Raw genomic sequence first — 18,263 nt, forward strand, 5'->3', positions numbered from 1 at the left:
GAAATTTTTTAAACATAGGATGACTAAAATTAGAATAAAACATTTGTGAATGTGTTTTTGAAGACCATCTTAGATGGGTATTGCATTTTGTTAGAATTACTCCCTGGCAAAATTTAGTAATCCCAAAAGAGTAAAAGTCAGCATCAAGCTTCAGGCTGTTATTCATAAATTGAGTATATGGTCTTTTAATATCTGACATCTATCAGTTTGTTTAAGAACTCACGATTTTCTGTTTTCATTTAACTCTGGTCAAAATCTTGCATTTGAACTATTTTGCCAGTGTAACTAATAGCCACCTCAGATCCTAAAAATGAAGAATTTTAAAAAACTGCTTTAAACAAGTTATGAAAGGCACAAACAAGTTCTCATCTCTCTTCTCGACAGCATGAGAATGAAAGGAACTATAATTATGCAGTTGGAAAGTTTCAAATAACCAATTAAAAATGATACTTGTAACTCCTGAGAGTGGCACTGATTCAAAAGCATCCCCAAATAGCATTTACTATTAGTTACCCATAATTAACAATGGGTAAATTTGGGGACAAAACACTTTCAAATGTACATTTATAGAATACTATTAATGTTTTGAGTAAATAAATAATAGCAGAGAATGGCATTCAAGAGTGGTTAAACATATTTAGAAAAGATGCAACGGGGACTTTGTCAATACTATTCATTCCAGTAAAACATTAATCACTAATTAGAACCAAGTATATAATATAGTCAAGGCCCATGATAATTTTAAAATGTGATTTTATTAATGCACTTTAGGACAAGTGCCATTCTTACTCTTATCTTTTTTTCTGGGAAAAATACTGCCAATTATAAATAACCACAGCAAAATTTTCATTAGACTAAAACAGTATGTGTTGAGGTGGTGGGGTTTGGTTCATTTATGTCATATTGCAAATACAAACTCCCATCTTGAATATATAACACTGAGAAACAGTATTTCCTCCTAAAATTTCCTTTAAGGCAGATCTGTTTAACATCCTGTGTATTACTAATATGGTATAGTGTAGTTTTAGCAAATTTAACTGTGTTTCTCTCTCAGTGACAATAATACATGTGGTCAGGAACAGGCAATAAAACCTCTTTTCTTTAAGCTGGCCATCACATAAAAGACAAAAGTTCTTCATATATATATACATATATATATTACTGTATCAAAAACACATTTTAACAGACTTCACAGCTCATTTAAAGCTTCAGTTTACAGTCACTCATATGAAAGATTTGTAATATGCAACGTTCCACTGGGATTCCAGTGTTCTGTATCAGAAATATGGAAGTCCTTCTTCAGTGCAGTGTAAGACATTTTACTTCTGTTCATGTTTTTCTTTCAAGGGTTTCCTAATTTTACTTTTGAATTTTCATTTTTGTATGGTCCACTTATTTCCTTTAATATATTCTCAGGTAAGGCAGGTTGATATCTGTATAAATAACCATATGGACGAAGATGATAAATGAGGTATTCTAACTCATACATAGTTGTAGGGTCAACATAGTGAAAAGAAACTGCAAGGTCAGAACAGCAACCAGGACCCTAAAAAAGTAGCGGAAACAGGTATTATTAGCAAACAATTCACTGTTAACATGCAATATTCACATAATAATAAAGAAAAGAGTAATTTTAAAGTAACTCAAACATTAAAACTGGTAAGGTAAAGCAGAGGCACCTAATTTATTAGACTTGTGGAAGAAACCAAGAGTTCTCAGAAGTCCTAATGATTTGAAACTAAACATGCAACTGCCAAAGTATTTCTAACCAAAATAATATGCTCTTTAGTGATTCTGGTGAAAAAAATTAAGACTTCTATGAAAGGAGCACCTATACAAAGGATAAAGCTCTATTTTCCCAAGTTCTGCTTTCTATTTATACTTTTCTCATTGTAATTTTTTGTTTGACCCAACTTCAGAGAGCACTCAGTGACTATAAAGGTTTTCCCATTATGTCTGCAACTTCATACTTTTCAATTACTCAAACAGTATAGTGTTTAAGAGAGGAAGTTCTGAAGTCAGACCTGTTTGAATCCAAATTTTGCTTACTGGAGTATGACACACCTTGATAGCAAGCTACTTAATCTTGATTAGTTTAAATTTCCCCATCTGTGAAAAGTGGTTACTTAAGAGAGAAGATGTATGTAAACTGCCTGGGGCCTTGTTTAGTTTATAATAAATATTAGCTATGATTATAAGCTATGATTGGCAGAATAATTATATTCAGGTGGATCTTAGTTAAGTAGGGCCAACTTAAAAAAAAAAAAAAAAAAAAAAGAGTTCCTAGGTGGTACAAACAGTTTAAGTGCTCCACTACCAGCCAAAAGGTTGGTGGTTCGAACTCATCCAGAGGCACCTCAGAAGACAGCCTGGCAATTTCAAAGGTCAAGCTTTGAAAAACCTAATCAGTAGCTCTACTCTGCACACATGAGGTCACGGTGAGCTGGAATCAAGTGGACAGCAACCAACAACAGTTATACAATTCTCACAGACTTCTAGAAGCACTGGCACAAGAAAAGGTTTAAAACACAACAAAAAAAAAATAGCCAAAAAAGAAGAAATCGGAAAAAGAGTAGATTGGTCCTGGAGTTAAACAATCAGAAAGTGAATACAGAGCTCAGGACTGGTAACTGGAGAACGTTTCACCCGTGACTCCAACAAAACAGCAGGATGTGATATCTTTCCAAGGACTGGGGGAGACAGAGAATCTGGCAAGTTCCCAGAGAGGATTCACTTTGACCTACAGAACATTTAATAATTCATGTTTGCAAGTACGCAGCTTACAATGCAATGAAATTACCAGGAAATTGTACACTGCACTTTCTTTACCTTCCTTGCTGATCTTTCCTTTGGAGCAAACAATGGATATGTGGGATCCTTGGAAAAATATATAAGAAAATTATCTGGTGCCTACTTCTTACACTTTTAGGGGATATTTATTAGAATAGGAACAAATATGAAAAGTATATAGATTATTTGATTTATTATCCTAACCAGCTTTTTTCAACAGACCCATTATGAGCCACATAATAAAGTTTTAAATTTTCTAGTAGTTACATAAAGGTTAAAAAAAATTAGTTAAAATTAATTTTAATATATTTATTTAAACTAATAAATCCATAATATTTTTCTAGTCCATAGTATATTCAATATTCTTCACTAACACCATAATTCAAAGTCCTCAACTCTTCTTTGGTCTTTCAGCTTTCACATACATATGAGGTACTGAAAATACCGTGGCTTGGGTAAGGTGCACTTTAGTCCTCAAGGTGACATCTTTGCTTTTTAACACTTACTAAGTGACCTAAAAGACAACAGGGCAAAAATGTCCAGTGCCCCTAAATTAAAGAGTTTAGGAGGAAGGATACACACAAGAATTAATGAGGCAAGTTGAAAGGGGGTAGGGATACACACTCATTTTTAGATAAATAAAAAGATTATAAAGCTACAAGATTTAAAACAGTATGATGCTGGGTCAATCTATGCAACACTAAAGAACAATGTAGAATCTGCAAAACACCACACAACATGGATGAACTTGGAAGATGTTATCCTGAGTGACATATCACAGAAGGACAAATGCATTGTTAGTTCATTATTGTAAAAAGTCAAGGAAAGGTTTACATATGGAAGGAAACTTTGTTGGTTATTAGGGGTGGGAGGGGAGGGAATACTGTAAAAAAAAAAAAAAGGATTGACCCATATCACTTTAAAAATCAAAATGAAGAAAACAGCATGATGCTGGGTCAAAACCAAAGACAAGAACAAAACGTTTGAACTGAAATCCCAGATACAGTTTCCACTGTAAGTAATGAGGAATCCCTGAATGGTGCAAGCAGTTAAAGTACTTGGCTGCTAACTGAAAGGTCAGAGTTCAAGTCTACCCACAGGTGCCTGGGAAGAAAGGCCTGGATATCTACTTCTGAAAAATCAGCTAATCAAAGTCTTTCAGAGTGAGTTCCACTGACACACATGGGGTCACCATGAGTTAGAACTGATGCCACAGAAACTGGTTGGTTGAATATACTACATGATAAAAGAGTCATTTCCAATCAGTCATAAATGGTACTGAAAAATTAGTTGACCATATACCAATACATTTCAGATGGGTAAGAGTTAATGTAAAAAAAAAACTGAGGAACAAATGGAATGACAACCAAAAATGCCTCTAGTCACTGTAAATGTCCCCTGGATAGGGGTGTCAAGATCACTTTCAGTTGAGAACCACTGTTCTAGACAATAATTTGAAAATACTGCCTAGGAAAGAAGAAAATGGTAGTGTTGATACACTGAGTGTATTATTTCTATCTCAAGGCTAGAGAAAAGTCAAAAAGAACTAACAACTTGCCTGAAAAAGCATTATTAATCAATAACAGAACTGAATCTAAAAACTAGGTTTCATAATTTCTGATCTCACTCAAACATTCACTGAAGCAATGCTTTAATGGTGAAAAATAGGTAACAACTTACTAAATATGTATCTGCAGGAGAATTAATAAATTATAATACATTAGGTATTACACAGCAGTTTAAATTAGTGAAGCAGACATATACATTAACATTAGCAAACCTCAATGTGTGGAAAGGGCAAATTACAGAATTTACTTAAAGTTTTCAAACCCAAAAAACAATACTATTTATTCTTTATGCATACAAAAGAATGTAGGAAAAAAAAAGCTATGGATAGTAATGAAAAATACTACATTCATGATAATACATTCACACATAATAACAAATACTACATTCATGGTAACTTTGGAGAAGGCAGTAAGGGAACTGGTTTGGGGAAGAATCACAGACCTCAACTATATCTACAATTTTTTTCTTTCAAAAAATCTAAAGCAAATGTAGCAAAAGATTAATATTTGATAAAACTGGGTGGTGGGCATAAGGTAGTACATTACTCTCCAACGGTTGTCAGTATACCTGAAATATTTCATAAAGTAGTACCTAAGGCACTTGACTGCTAACCAGAAGGCTGGTGGTTCAACCCACCAGCCACTCCTTGGAAGGTTGGGAAATCTACTTCTGTGGTGATACTGCCTTGGAAACCCAAGGAGGGGTCGCTATGAGTTGGGTCTGACTCGACGGCACATAACAACAACAACCACTTAAATTAGATAAAAGACTTAAGCTGAGGTGTCAAACGAGATCTAAAGTTTATTAAGTCTTTACTGAGTGACAGGGAGTCCCTGGGTGGTGCAAATGGTTAATGTCCTCAGCTGCTCATCAAAAAGTTAGAGGTTCAAGTCCTCCCAGAGGCACAACTGAAGAAAGGCCTGGCAATCTACTTTTGAAAATTCAGCCACTGAAAACTCTATAGAGCAGTTCTACTCTGATATATATGGGGGTCACTGTGAATTGGAATCAACTTGATGGTAACTGATTGCTGTGTGATGGGCACTGCACTACACTATGATCCACTGAATGAGGTAGGTAAATCATATCCATTTTACAAACGAGGAACCCGAGGCATAGAAGTTAAGCAAATTTTGTCCAGAAAAGATCATTCAATTTTAAGTAGGAAAGCAGGATCTCAACCTTTAAGTCTTTCTGAATTTCAAAGTCTATTCATGTGTTGTTCCTGGTAACCAGAAGACCCTCTACCTAGATCTTTACACAGCCTGCTCTCCAACCTCACTCAGGTTTCTGCTCAAGTCAACCCTTACAGAAGGTCTTTGTTGATCATCCAAAGCAGTTTAACCCACTCTGGGTCACTTTCCATCTTTCGCCTGGTTTTATTTTTCTTCAGGGCACCCACTACTACCTAACATCATATATCCTGACTACTCTGCTTATTTACTGTATAGCTTCTCAACTAGAACGCAGGTTCAAAAGAACTGGAATTTAGCTTTGTTTACTACTCTGTTCTCAGTGCCCAGCATACAGTGCTACCTATAGGTGTTTGTTCTCATCTACTTTGCTATACTGCTAGTCTATATAAAAAAGCTAAAGGAAATTCCTAGTCATTGGTGCTATACTGCTAGTCTATATGAAAAAGCTAAAGGAAATTCCTAGTCATTGGTGCTAAAGAAACATACTTATTTGAGGTTAAAAAAACACGTAAATGAGATCAAATATTTATACAGGTACAAAATTTCTAAACTTACCTCTACAGGAGGATAATAGTTATAATTCCAATACCAAAAGGTCTTGGGTAAATAACCTTTGATTAAGTGGTGTTCCGGTACAAAGGGATGAAAAGTTTCTTTGCCGGTACTATCTCTGGAATCTCCTGCTTCTACATTTATAATTTCCATGCATCTCCCCAGTGCTAAGTCTTCGATGGAGGAACTATGTGTACATTTGTCCGTTTTAAATGCATCAACAAATCTCTTTAAGGCTTCTTTGCTCAGTACATATCCTGCTCCTCCACTCATATAGCCCTGTTTTACATAGGGCTTAAATCTTCTCCCAAAGTAAATGGGTTTTTCAGGGTCATATTTTGAGAGAAGCCATCTCAAATTGTCTAATACAACATATGTATCATCATCTGCTTTCATAAACCAGTCAGCATCTTCTAAATAATGGTCATGAACATACTGAAAAGCTTTAATTGTTTTCCAGTATAGTTGGTCTCTGCCTTCTTTAGTTTTTAATCCCACGGTAGGGAAGTCTTTATTTTCTTCAGAACTCATAAACAAAACTTTATTACAACGCTGGGCCCACGTAGCTTTGACATGTTTGGCCTTTTTCTCTAGATTTTGAGGCCCTGTCATTACCCAGCAAAGAATTTTAACTTTTTGATAGAGTTTTTCAGAGACGTCTGTGTTCTCATCTATTAAACAAAAATAAAAACAAAGTATATAAAAATAGATGTAAAATCCAAATTATATCCAAGAAAACATTTTCTTAAACAATTTCAAAGACCTCCTCTTCTATTTACCCATCTATCAGTAGTGATTTATCTGGGAAAAAGCAAAACTCCACATAATATGAACTGACATTCTGATTTATTGGTTTCATGTCAATCTTATCCAGGAGATCACTGACTCTAACAAGAGTTGTCACTACAGCTTAAATTCATACTACTCATACCGTAGTTCATTGACCGAACAGCACTGGCACCACCTGGGAGTCTGCCAGAAATGCAGAAGCTCAGGCCCCACTCCAGATTTACTGAACAATATTCTGCATTTTAACAAGCATTCTCGGTCATTTGTATGCACCTGAAGCATTGCTTTAAATACCCTGCGCTTTTCACTTCCTACCAAAAGAAAGTTCCCAACAGTACAGTGACAGGAATTCCTCCCTGCTCTGAATGGGCTTCTGAAGGACAGGAAGGACATGCTGCTCAAGTGGCAGAAAGAGAACATAGTTTAGGGGAGACATTTTCAAGACTGTATAAAACAGGGTTTGTTAAAAAACAAGGAGCACATACCAAAGGATAAAAGATACTATTAGGGACCTATACTTTTGTATAGGGTGTCAGAAGAGACTCTGAAACTTGCTCTTGAGTGGAGAGTAGCTCAAGTGAATGGAAGAAATCATGAAGTAAATGATCTAAACAGAAGATTTCAGAGGGCAGCTTGAGAAGACAAAGTATTATAATGTAATGTGCGAAGACTTGAAATTAGAAAACCAAAATGGTAAAACACACTCAGCATTTCTCAAACTGAAAGAACTGAAGAATAAATTCAAACCTCAAATTATAATATTGAAGGATTCTATGGGCAAAATACTGAACAATGCAGGAAGCATCAAAAGAAGATGGAAGGAATACACAGTCACTGTACCAAAAAGAATTGGTCAATGTTCAACCATTCCCGAAGGTAGCATATGATCAAGAACTGACAGTACTGAAGCAAGAAGTCTAAGCTGTACTGAAGGAAATGGCAAAAAACAAGGCTTAGGAAGAGATGGAATACCCAGTGAGACGTTTCAACAAATACAACACTTGAAGTGCTCATCTGTCTATACCAAAAAATCTGGAAGACAGCTACCTAGCCAATCAATTGGAAGAGACACATATTTGTGTCCATTGCAAAGGGAAAAAAAAAAAAAAAAAAAAACTCAATGCCATGGAGTCAATTTGACTCATAGCGCCCCTCCTTGGGTTTCCAAGGTGGTATCTCTACAGAAGTAGATTGCCTAATCTTCCAAGGAGTGACTTCTGGTTAGCAGTCAATTGCCTTAGGCACTACACCACCAGAGCTCCCATTCCAAAGAATGGGGTTCCAAAAGAATGTGGAAATTACTGAATATCATTAATATCACACACAAGTAAAATTCTGTTGAAATTAAAAGATGGTTGCAGCAGTATACTGACAGGGAACTGCCAGAATTCAAGCTGGATTCAGAAGAGGACATGGAACAAGGGATATCAATACTGATGTCAGATGGCTCTTGGCTGAAAGCAAAGAATACCAGAAAGATGTTTACCTGTGTTTTATTGACTATGCAAAGGCATTTGACTGTGTGGATCATCACAAATTTTCGATAACATTGAGAAGAATGGGAGTGTGAGAACATTTAATTGTGCTCATGAGGAACCTGTACGTAGACAGTCTTTTAAACAGAACAAAGGGATATTGCTTGGGTTAAAATCTGGAAAGGGGTGAGTCAAGGTTGTACCCTTTCACCATACTTATTCAATCTGAATAATCCAAGAAGCTGGACTATATAAAGAACCCTGCATGAGGATTAGAGGAAGGCTCACCAACAACTTGTGATACACTCATGACACAACTATGTCTGCTGAAAGTGAAGACTTGACATACCTACTGATGAAGATCAAGACTCCAACCTTCAGTATGGATTACGCCTCAACATAAAGAAAACAAAAATCCTCACAAGTGGACCAGGAAGCAGTATCATGATAAATGGAGAAAAGATAGACGTTGTCAAGGATTTCATTTTACTTGGACCCACAATCCATACCCGTGGAAGCAGCAGTCAAGAAATCAAAGGACATATTGCACTGGGCAAATCTGCTGCAAAAGATCTCTTTAAAGTGTTAATGAGTGTCACTTTGGAGACTAAAGTGTGTCTGACCCAAGCTATTTTCAGTAGCCTCATATGCATGCGAGATCTGGACAATGAATAAGGAAGACTGTAGAAGAACTGATGCATTTGAATTGTGGTATTGGCAAAGAGTACTGAATACACTATGGACTGCCAGAAGAATAAACAAATCTGTCTTGGAAGAAGTACAGTTGCTCCTTAGAAGACTTTGACTCTCCTACTTTGGTCATGTCAGAAAGGACTAGTTGCCAGAGGATATCATACTTGGTAGAGGGTCAGCAAAGAAGGGGAAGCCCTTCAATGAGATAGACCGACACAATAGCTACAACGGTCTCAACTATAGTAAGGATTATGAGGATGGCCCAGGATCAGGCAGTGTTTCATTCTGTTATGCATAGGGTCACTAAGAGTCAGAGCCAACTCAATGGCACCTAACATACTTTTGTAAAGTATGATAAAAATGAATTACTAGAATAAAGCTTAAATGACTCTATATTAATTTATAGATTCAGAAAAAATTACTTTGTCAAATTAACATAAAAGTTGCTAAATACTTCCTTCTGGTTTCTATATTTATTTGTCATGGACCTGTAACAACGTGTGGATCAACGGTCTGCAGACCACACTTTGATTAACAATGCTCCAAACACTATCTTGAGGAAGACTACCCTTAAAGTTAAGGCCAACCAGTGAATTACAACAGTTTAATCCTGTGATGACTAGACAAGTGGATGCATAAACTTAAAAAAAAAAAAAAAAAAAAAACTTAGTTAATTGATTGAGAGGGAGAAAAAGGAAGTAAGTATTTGGGCAGAGCATGAATATAGTCTCAGATTCCTCTGAATATCAAAAATCCACACTCTAAAAGGACAACAGCAGACAAAATTATCCTGTTTTCAGTCAGAGAGTATTCACAGCCCAGATACTTTATACTTGGTAGAGGGTCAGCAAAGAACGGGAAGCCCTTCAATGAGATAGACCGACACAATAACTACAACAACGGGCTCCACTATAGTAAGGATTATGAGGATGACCCAGTTATACAGATATAACCCACCCTGGAGGGAGAGGGAAAATGGTGGATGCCGGAATCCTCAATCTGTTTCACTTAGAGAAAGACAGCTTTCTCCCCACTTCTAGTGTCTGGGAGAAAACTCTTTCTTATACTTTCAATTATTCAATCATTACTTACTTTGTACCAGGCATGTCATGGCACTGAAGGTGAGAAAATGAGTAAGACACATTTCCTGCTACAGAGGAATTCAGTCTCGTGGGGGAGCCTGATGTGCAAACCAGTAATTGCCAAATACTAAGATATGCTATAATAGAGGAATGTACCTTGGTTCAGTGTGTTGAGGAAGAAGAAAAGAGTAAACCAACAAATCCTATAGAACAGTAGGATGGGGGCTTGGGTAGGGAAGAAAAGGGAGACATCAAGGATTACTAGAAAAAAGGAAGAGATGAAAGGGAACGTAGCTCTTTGAATGAGTAGATGCTCGCCAGAAGAAAGGACAAAAGGCATGGTGAGGTTCAGTACGGATACATGGGAATAGCTGTAGGCCTAAATAAGGGAACTGCAGTGCGGATTTGGAGGACAGGCAGACTTGAAATGGTAAAGAAGTAGAACCGTTAGAATTGAGTGACAAATGGGATTGATTGGTAAAGCAAAGAAGCTTGGAGAAAAACAACATTTAAGGGGCACAAAGAGGATTCAACTGAGAAAATCTGGTCAGAGATTAGGAGGTGAGAGAAAACAGTCATTATAACACATCCTCAGCTTTCTACTTCCCTGTTCTTTAAGCCTCTCAAAAGGATAAAAGATTGGTTATATTAGCTACTCATAAAAATATAAATTAAAATTTACATACTTCTTGAGTATAGACAGTTATATCACAAAATTCAAATAACTTTTTCTAATTCTCCCAATACTTTCACAGACTGAAATACTGTTTGTGTTTACTCCTTAATAACGTAACCATACCTGTATGTTGGCTGGCATCGGCATTGAAGTTCATCTGTCCTTCCAGATGATTATGTCCGTTATCATCTGAATGCCTAGCATGGGGATCATTATGAAGAATACTAGGTTGGGTGTCACCCTGTTCTCCAAACAAAATACTAAAGAGCTGAGAACATAAAAAAAATCCGATTGCTGATCCACAGAGGAATGTTAAAAAATTCAGCCAAGATTTAGAGGCCATTTCCCGAAAGTGTATTTCTGTAAGAAAAAAAATTAGCAGGATGATATAAAATAATAAAGCAATCTATATAGCAAGAATAAAATGTAGTAACTTAGTTACAACCAGTTGCAGTAGAGTTGATTCCTACTCATGGCAACCCCATGGTGTTTCAGAGTAGAACTGAGCTCCATATAGTTTTTCAACGGCTGATATTTTGGAACTAGATCACAGGCCTTTCTTCCGAAGTGCCTCTGGGTGGACTCAAATCTCCAACCTTTTGATTTCACAGCCCAGTATGTTAACCATTTGAACCACCCAGGGACCTTTCAGTTACACTGGTAGTTAATTCAATTCCCTCCATATAAGAGAACGTTTCTTTCCAGACTAATCCAGGTTTCAGACTAATATACATAAATGCCTACATTTCCACCTGGACCATAGAACCAAAACCAAACTCACTGTCAAATCAATTTCAACTCATAGTGACCTATAAGACAGAGTAGAACTACATCATGGGGTTTCCAAGGCTGTAAATTTTTATGGAAGCAGACTGTCACATCTTTTTGCCAGGAAGCAGCTAGGTTAGCAGCAAGCTCTTTAACCACTGTGCCACCAGGGCGCCTCACTCGAACCATCCAAAGAAACCAAACCCAACCCAATACCACTGAGTTGAACTCAACTCACAGTGACCCAGATCATACCCCACCCACTGCCATCAAGTCTATTCCAACTTCTAACAAACCTATTTGACAAGAGTAGAACTGCTCCATAGGGTTTCCAAGGCTGTAAATCTTTATGGAAGCAGATTCCCAAATCTTTTTCCAGTGGAGCAGCTGGTGGATTCAAAAACCCACCCTGTAGTTAACAGCCAAGTGCTTAACCATTGCATCACCAGCACTCCTTATCTGGACCATCCAAATCAAAAGCAAACCCACTGCCACAGAGTAGATCTCAACTCACAGCAATCCTGCAGGACAGAGTAGAACTGACCTCATAGGTTTCTAAGGCTGTAAATCTTTATAGAAGCAGACTGCCTCAGCTTTCTCCCACAAAGCAACTAGTGAGTTAGAACCACTGACCTTTGGGTTAGCAATGAATGCTTTAATCACTATGCCACCACAGCTCCTTACCTGGACCACAGGCATCTCAAATTCAACATGTCCAAAAGTGAATCATTATGTTATGCCCTTAAACCTGCTCCCCTTGCTGAGTGATCACCTAAATTACTCACCAGTGGATTCCCATTTCAATTGGAGCCATCTGATTATCTAAGCTAGAAATCAGGGAGATATCTTTCATCCTCCCCTGACCCTCACCAACATTCAATTACCAAGTCCAATTTCGTTTCCTAAATATTTGTTTTATCAATCTTCTCCTATTTCTATTACTTGTATACTGTGATATGTAACTTGTCTCCCTCCCTACCTCAAGTGTTGTCTCTCCTCAACTCATTTCCATTCTGTCACCAGTTGACCTATCTAAAATAAAAAGTTGAAATTGACTATGCTACCCTATAAATCCTTCTATGGATCCTTATTGCCTACAAGACAAAAATGAAGCACCTTTAATTAACATGATATACAGGTACGGAGGCTCTCCCAGTTTCTAGCTTCATCTTTTGCTACTCCATGCCTAATAATTTATGCTCCAGCAATCCTGAATTATCTATAGTTCCCTAAATGTCCCTATGCAGTTGGCACCTCTCTTCCTACTGTCTTCTCACCTACAACACCCTCTTCCCATCACCATCTGTACCCCAACCTTTGTAAGTCCCATTAAGCTAGGGTTTTCAATCTCAGTACAATGACATTTTGAGCTGGATAATTCTTTGTTGTGGGAACTGCAGATGTCAGTAGCATCAGGACTCCCCAGGTGTGACAGCTAAAAATGTTTCCAAACCAGCAACGCACTGTCACTGAGTCAATTTCGACTCACAGCAACCCTGCAGGACAAAGTAGAACTGCCCTATAGAATTCCTGAGGCTGTAACCTTTACAGATGCAGACTGCCACATCTTTCTCCTGCAGAGCAGCTGATGGGTACAAACCAAATTTCAGTTTTCAGTCAAATGTTTAAACTATTGTACCACCAGGGCCAAATATCCCCTGCTGGGGGGAGGGGAGCAAATTGGCCTGGTTCAGATCCATTCCATTAACTTGTTAAAATTAATTTATAATATATAGAAGAATCCATAAAGACTAGCTGTAACATTAGTTGCCTTTGAGAAAGGAAACAGTGATTGAGGTAACCCAAGTGAGAGGAAAAAAACTTAATTTCCTTCTTCAGTCTATTTTGACAAGTAGCCAAAGTAATCCTTCCTTTTAAAACTTAGATCACATCACTCATTTGCTCAAAACCCTCTCTCTAGTCAAGTGCCTTCCCATGTCACTGAAAGGAATACAAAACCTTGAAGGTAATTTTCACCTAATCTGGCCTCCTACCCACACTCCTTTCAGATTTTTCCTCCTAATATCTGGTGCTTTTGCAAGTCAACAATAAATGAACACAGCAATTTTACTGGATAAAATCTGATACTATCTGCTTTCCTTGCTGTATTCTAGCTCTGTTGGGAACACATCACAACCAGTCACAAGTGTCACTCTCTAACTCCTTCAGGTCTCTTACTTTTCAGTGGGTCTTCCCTATAGCATCAATCAACAGCTGATATATTGTAAATCGAACATATCCTGTTTATTGTTTTTTTTTCTCCATCTTGATTAGTGATTCTTAAACTCAAGTATGCACCAGAATCACCTAGAAGGCTTATTAAAAGTGTTTTCAGAGCATGAAAATTGGCAGCTCTGACAGTGTAGTGCCTAAGGCACTTGACTGCTAACCAGAAGGCTGGCAGCTCAAACCTACCAGCCACTCCTTGGAAGGAAGGTTGGTCAATCTACTTCTGTAGTGATACCACCTCGGAAATCCAAGGGGTTGCTGTGAGTCGGATCCAACTCAACGGCACAAAACAACAACACAGCAAGTACCCAGGTGATGGTTTCGTAGGTCACACTTTGAGAATCAATGCTATCAAAAGTAAACTCCAAGTGGACATTTCTGTCCATTTGCTCACTGCTGTACTGCTAATGCCTGGTACATAGTAAGTGTTCAGATATCTGAATGATCTAGAATCACCCACTCTGCTCCCACTTTTGTCATGTGCCGTCGAGTTGGACTCGATTCATAGTCACCTCTCCTTGGGTTTCCGAGGCAGTATCACTACGGAAGTAGATTGCCCCATCTTACTGAACACTATACACATATTACCCACTTTTCAAAAGCTCGCTTTACACCTACATTAATACCTATTTTCACTAACCAAAAGAAATTTGAAAAGAATTTTCACTTTTGCAAAAAGCAAAACTAGCATTCAGCGTTCAGTATCAAGCCATTAAAGAGGAAGTGCATATGCTCAATAAGTGTTGTCGCCAAGCTCTTTTCCTGGGAACTACACTCAGCATCAAGCCACCAGTTTTTGAACTGTGTCTGTGAACCCTATATGTAGTATTATTTTAGGTTTTATGTATTATGATTTGGTAGATTATTTTTTTTCAGGTCTGGGAATGCTTGAAAAATTTTCCCGTATCAATTAATAGTAGTTACCATTAATCTTCAGTGAATCTTCACTTTATGCCATTTCAGCTTATGAAAGGTTTCACAAGAACACTCCAACCTTCAGATAGCAGGGGAAACCTACATAAGATAAAGAGGAACCCTGGTGGCGCAATGCTTAAGTGCTCAGCAGCTAACTGAAAAGTTTGAACCCACCAGCTTCTGTGCTGGAGAAAAATGTGCCAATATGCCTCCATAAAGATTTACAGACTTGGAAACCCTATGGAGCAGTTCTACCCTGTCCTATAGGATCACTATGAGTCAATCCATTGACATCAATGGCTTTGGTACAAACAAAAATAACAAAATGCAAAACACTGCTGTCGAGTCAGATCCGACTTACAGCGACCTCTCCTTGGGTTTCTGAGCCAGTATCACTATGGAAGTAGATTGCCTAACCTTCCTTCCAAGGAGTGGCTGGTGGGTTTGAACCACTAGCCTTCTGGTTAGCAGTCAAATGCCTTAGGCACTATGCCACCAGACCTCCTGGGTTTGGTATAAGATAAATTAAATGACCAAGTATGCAAACAACCACAACCAATAGTTTATCATTTCAAAGCTGCCTATTATCCAGTTTCCATCAGTATAAATGCGCTTTAATATGTAGCTTTCATTGTATTTTAATCAAGTTTCCTGTTTCAGAATCTTCTTAATTCACTAATCCCTCTCCTGTCCTCCAATGATGTGTAAGGCAGCATTTACTACAGGTGTAAGATAATTTATTCAGATTTTCTTTTTGGTTTCTCTCACATAACGGTTTCTCAAGCTCACAAATAAAAGCTTCTTTACATTTTCTTCTCAGAGGGACATTTACTATTTTCACACATTACACATTTTGGCATGTATTCTTTCCTCAGTTATTTGAATTAAGCTCAAAGTGAAAAATTAATATTTTAAGTATATACTAGGATTCTTTTTCTAACCAGATTTTAACGTAAAATCCTGTTTCCTTTTTATGGAACAATAACAGCTCCCCCCCCCCCCAGTTCTTTTAAAAGAATGACCTGGATCTTACTAAATTTTGGATAAAAATAATTTTGCCATACCTTTTTTTCAGCCTTGCTATAGTTTATATACCAGTCTTTTTATTCAAATCTGAACAAACCTTTTTAAAGTAAGATGGCTGTACTGGAATGCTTAAAATTTTAAGTGCATTTGAATTGAATTTCTGCAATCAGTTGCCCATTTTCTATTAAATGTTTATTTATAGCTGTACTGTCACAAGAATTCCAATCAGTGATTTCACCACACAAAGAAATTATTATGGTTTATAAACTGTAAAATGCAATCTTTACCTTAGTGAGCACAAATCAATGTACAAATAGGAGATAACATGCTAAGTGAAACACTTCAGTATTTATATGATTAGGTGAACAATGAATTAGTTATATGTATCCTTATGTAAGTTTGTGATAAAATTCTAAGAATTTCTAGATATTAAACTTTGTCAAAATATATACTTGTATAGCCTTAAAAAAAAAAAAAAAAAAAGCATAACCATTTCTAAATGGATAGGAACCACAGGATATTTTAAAATGCTGAGTCCTATGTAAAAAGCTACAGAGACACAAATTCCAGACAAATTTAACATAAGCATTTAATAGTTTGCCACAAGCACTACTGTAAAACCATACTATTTTCTTATGAAGAATTTTAAATGAGTCATACTTCCTTACTAAAACACTGTTTTACTTAACATATGGTGACTATAGTTAACTGTTTGGTAACTTGAAACTTCATATTCACTTAACTTGTACATCAAAGTACTAACCAAAAACAAACAGTGCCAGCGAGTTGATTTTGACTCATGGAGACCATACAAGACAGCGCTGGTGGGTTAGAACCGCCAACCTTTTGGTTGACAGCCAAGCGTTAAGCATTGTGCCACCAGGGCTCCTTCAACATACTAAAGCTGGTAGAAAACAAAATAAGTATACTTTACTATATACAATACTTGTACTTATAGTATCGTGTGCATAAGGCTCACTTTAACATTTACCTGATAAAATTATGGGAAGTTGCCATTTAAATAATTTCTAAAAAGCTCATATTCCCACTGTCTAAACTTACACCCAAACTAAACAACATGAAATTATGCACAACACTTTTTTCTGGCACCAGACAGAGCTTGTCCAATTTTCAGTAAGTGAACATATATCTGTCCCTTACACATTGGCCTCTGATGTATTAAAGTTCTAACTTTATAACTATTTATTTCATAAATAAAATCAATTCATGGTTGGCATAATACTTGTCATCTTAAAAGCGTTAAAAGGAAGTACTGCAATATTTATAACAAACAGATTGTACGTTTGGTCAACTTTTCCCGAATGTGCCCCTTCCCCCCCACCCCTACCCCACACTTTCTAAAATAGTATGAAGAGGGCAAGGGCTAAATCCAAGCCAAACTCATTGCCGTCGAGCCTACTGCGACTTACGGAAAGAACAAAACCTCTCCTTATTACGGTTATCTTTTAAGAGTACACTATTTACCCAAATTCAAAGCTGTATGAACAATTTATGAACACCTACTAATGCCGGCACACTTTGAGGAGTGGGGGAGAGGTGAGGAAAAGATGTGAGATGAAAGAAAACTCTTCCCCTCCCGGTTCAAGTCGCAAATGCCCAAACACACCTGGCTCTTTCACTCTATCATCAGAAAAGGAACTTAGGGGAAAAAGCAGCAGCAGGGAAAAAAAAAAAAAAAGGCGCCAGCGACAAACCTGATGATCCGAGCAAGCCAGAAACAAGTCCCCGGGCACTTCTGGAAATCTCCCGCTCGCTGGGCGCTGGGGCGACGCGGCAGCCCCGCGGCTGTCGGGAAAGGTGCCAGACGCAAGAGCGGCGAGTCCCGCCGGCCCCGCAGGTCAGGAGGCGGCCCGGGAGGACTCACGATGGGGGAGCAGCGGGATAAGACCGCTAAGTGGACCTCTGAGCGCAGCTCGCGCCTCACCGCCGCTACTCGACGCCAGTGCGCGAGTGCAAGCAAAAAAACACCCAAGACCAGGCAGCCGCTACATGTCAACGAAATAGGGGCTGGGTGGGCACGCGGCCCCCACGGCAGCTCGCTGTGGCGCGGGGAGCAGGAAGTACCCTGTGCCTCCCTCAGGAGCCCGTATGCCCTCCGCCCCGGCTCCGACCCTAGACACCTGTTTGGCAGAGCCAGAGGTTTGGTTCCACCCTCCACACTCTTCCCGCACCCTCAAAACACACACACACACTCTCTCTCTCTCTCTCTCTCTCTCTCTCTCTCTCTCTCTCTCTCTCGAAAGGGAGCGGGCGAGGGGAGCCTAGACCTTGGACCCGCAGTCTGAGGGCGCCTCCGCCGGCCGTACCTGACATTAGCGGCAGCTCCCTCTCGCCCCTCCTGGGGGCGGAGAGAGTGATGACACAGGTCCGGCGACGGTCGCTCCTCTCAGCAGCCGCAGAGGTTCTCGGTCCGCTAGCCGAGGTCGCCCGCTGCCGCCCAGATCATACCCGGGCAGCAGCAGCCAAGGCGGCAGCGGCCGAC

General features: G+C 38.5%; 1 protein-coding gene across 1 annotated transcript; it reads right to left on the minus strand.

The window, feature by feature from the left end:
* Window positions 1-1,342: 1,342 nt before the first annotated feature.
* C1GALT1 (core 1 synthase, glycoprotein-N-acetylgalactosamine 3-beta-galactosyltransferase 1) lies at window positions 1,343-11,183 on the minus strand. Its single transcript, XM_007944082.2, has 3 exons — window positions 10,946-11,183; window positions 6,111-6,778; window positions 1,343-1,546 (listed from the first exon to the last, which is right to left on the minus strand). Exons 1-3 carry the CDS (start codon window positions 11,163-11,165, stop codon window positions 1,343-1,345), a joined length of 1,092 nt encoding a protein of 363 aa, XP_007942273.1. The 5' UTR covers window positions 11,166-11,183.
* Between the last annotated feature and the right edge of the window lie 7,080 nt (window positions 11,184-18,263).

Source organism: Orycteropus afer, unplaced genomic scaffold (assembly GCF_000298275.1).
Source record: "Orycteropus afer afer isolate SDZICR_OR568_19922 unplaced genomic scaffold, OryAfe1.0 scaffold00119, whole genome shotgun sequence".
Classification (NCBI taxonomy): Eukaryota; Metazoa; Chordata; class Mammalia; order Tubulidentata; family Orycteropodidae; genus Orycteropus; species Orycteropus afer.

Bases quoted from the DNA above. Each gene is read 5' to 3' on its own strand.
- C1GALT1 (XM_007944082.2), bottom strand. From the start codon at position 11,165: ATGGCCTCTAAATCTTGGCTGAATTTTTTAACATTCCTCTGTGGATCA. The intron at 6,779-10,945 runs GTATGGTTACGT...TTTGTTTAATAG, and splicing joins CGATGCCAGCCAACATACAG to ATGAGAACACAGACGTCTCT. The intron at 1,547-6,110 runs GTAAGTTTAGAA...CTACTTTTTTAG, and splicing joins ACTATTATCCTCCTGTAGAG to GGTCCTGGTTGCTGTTCTGA.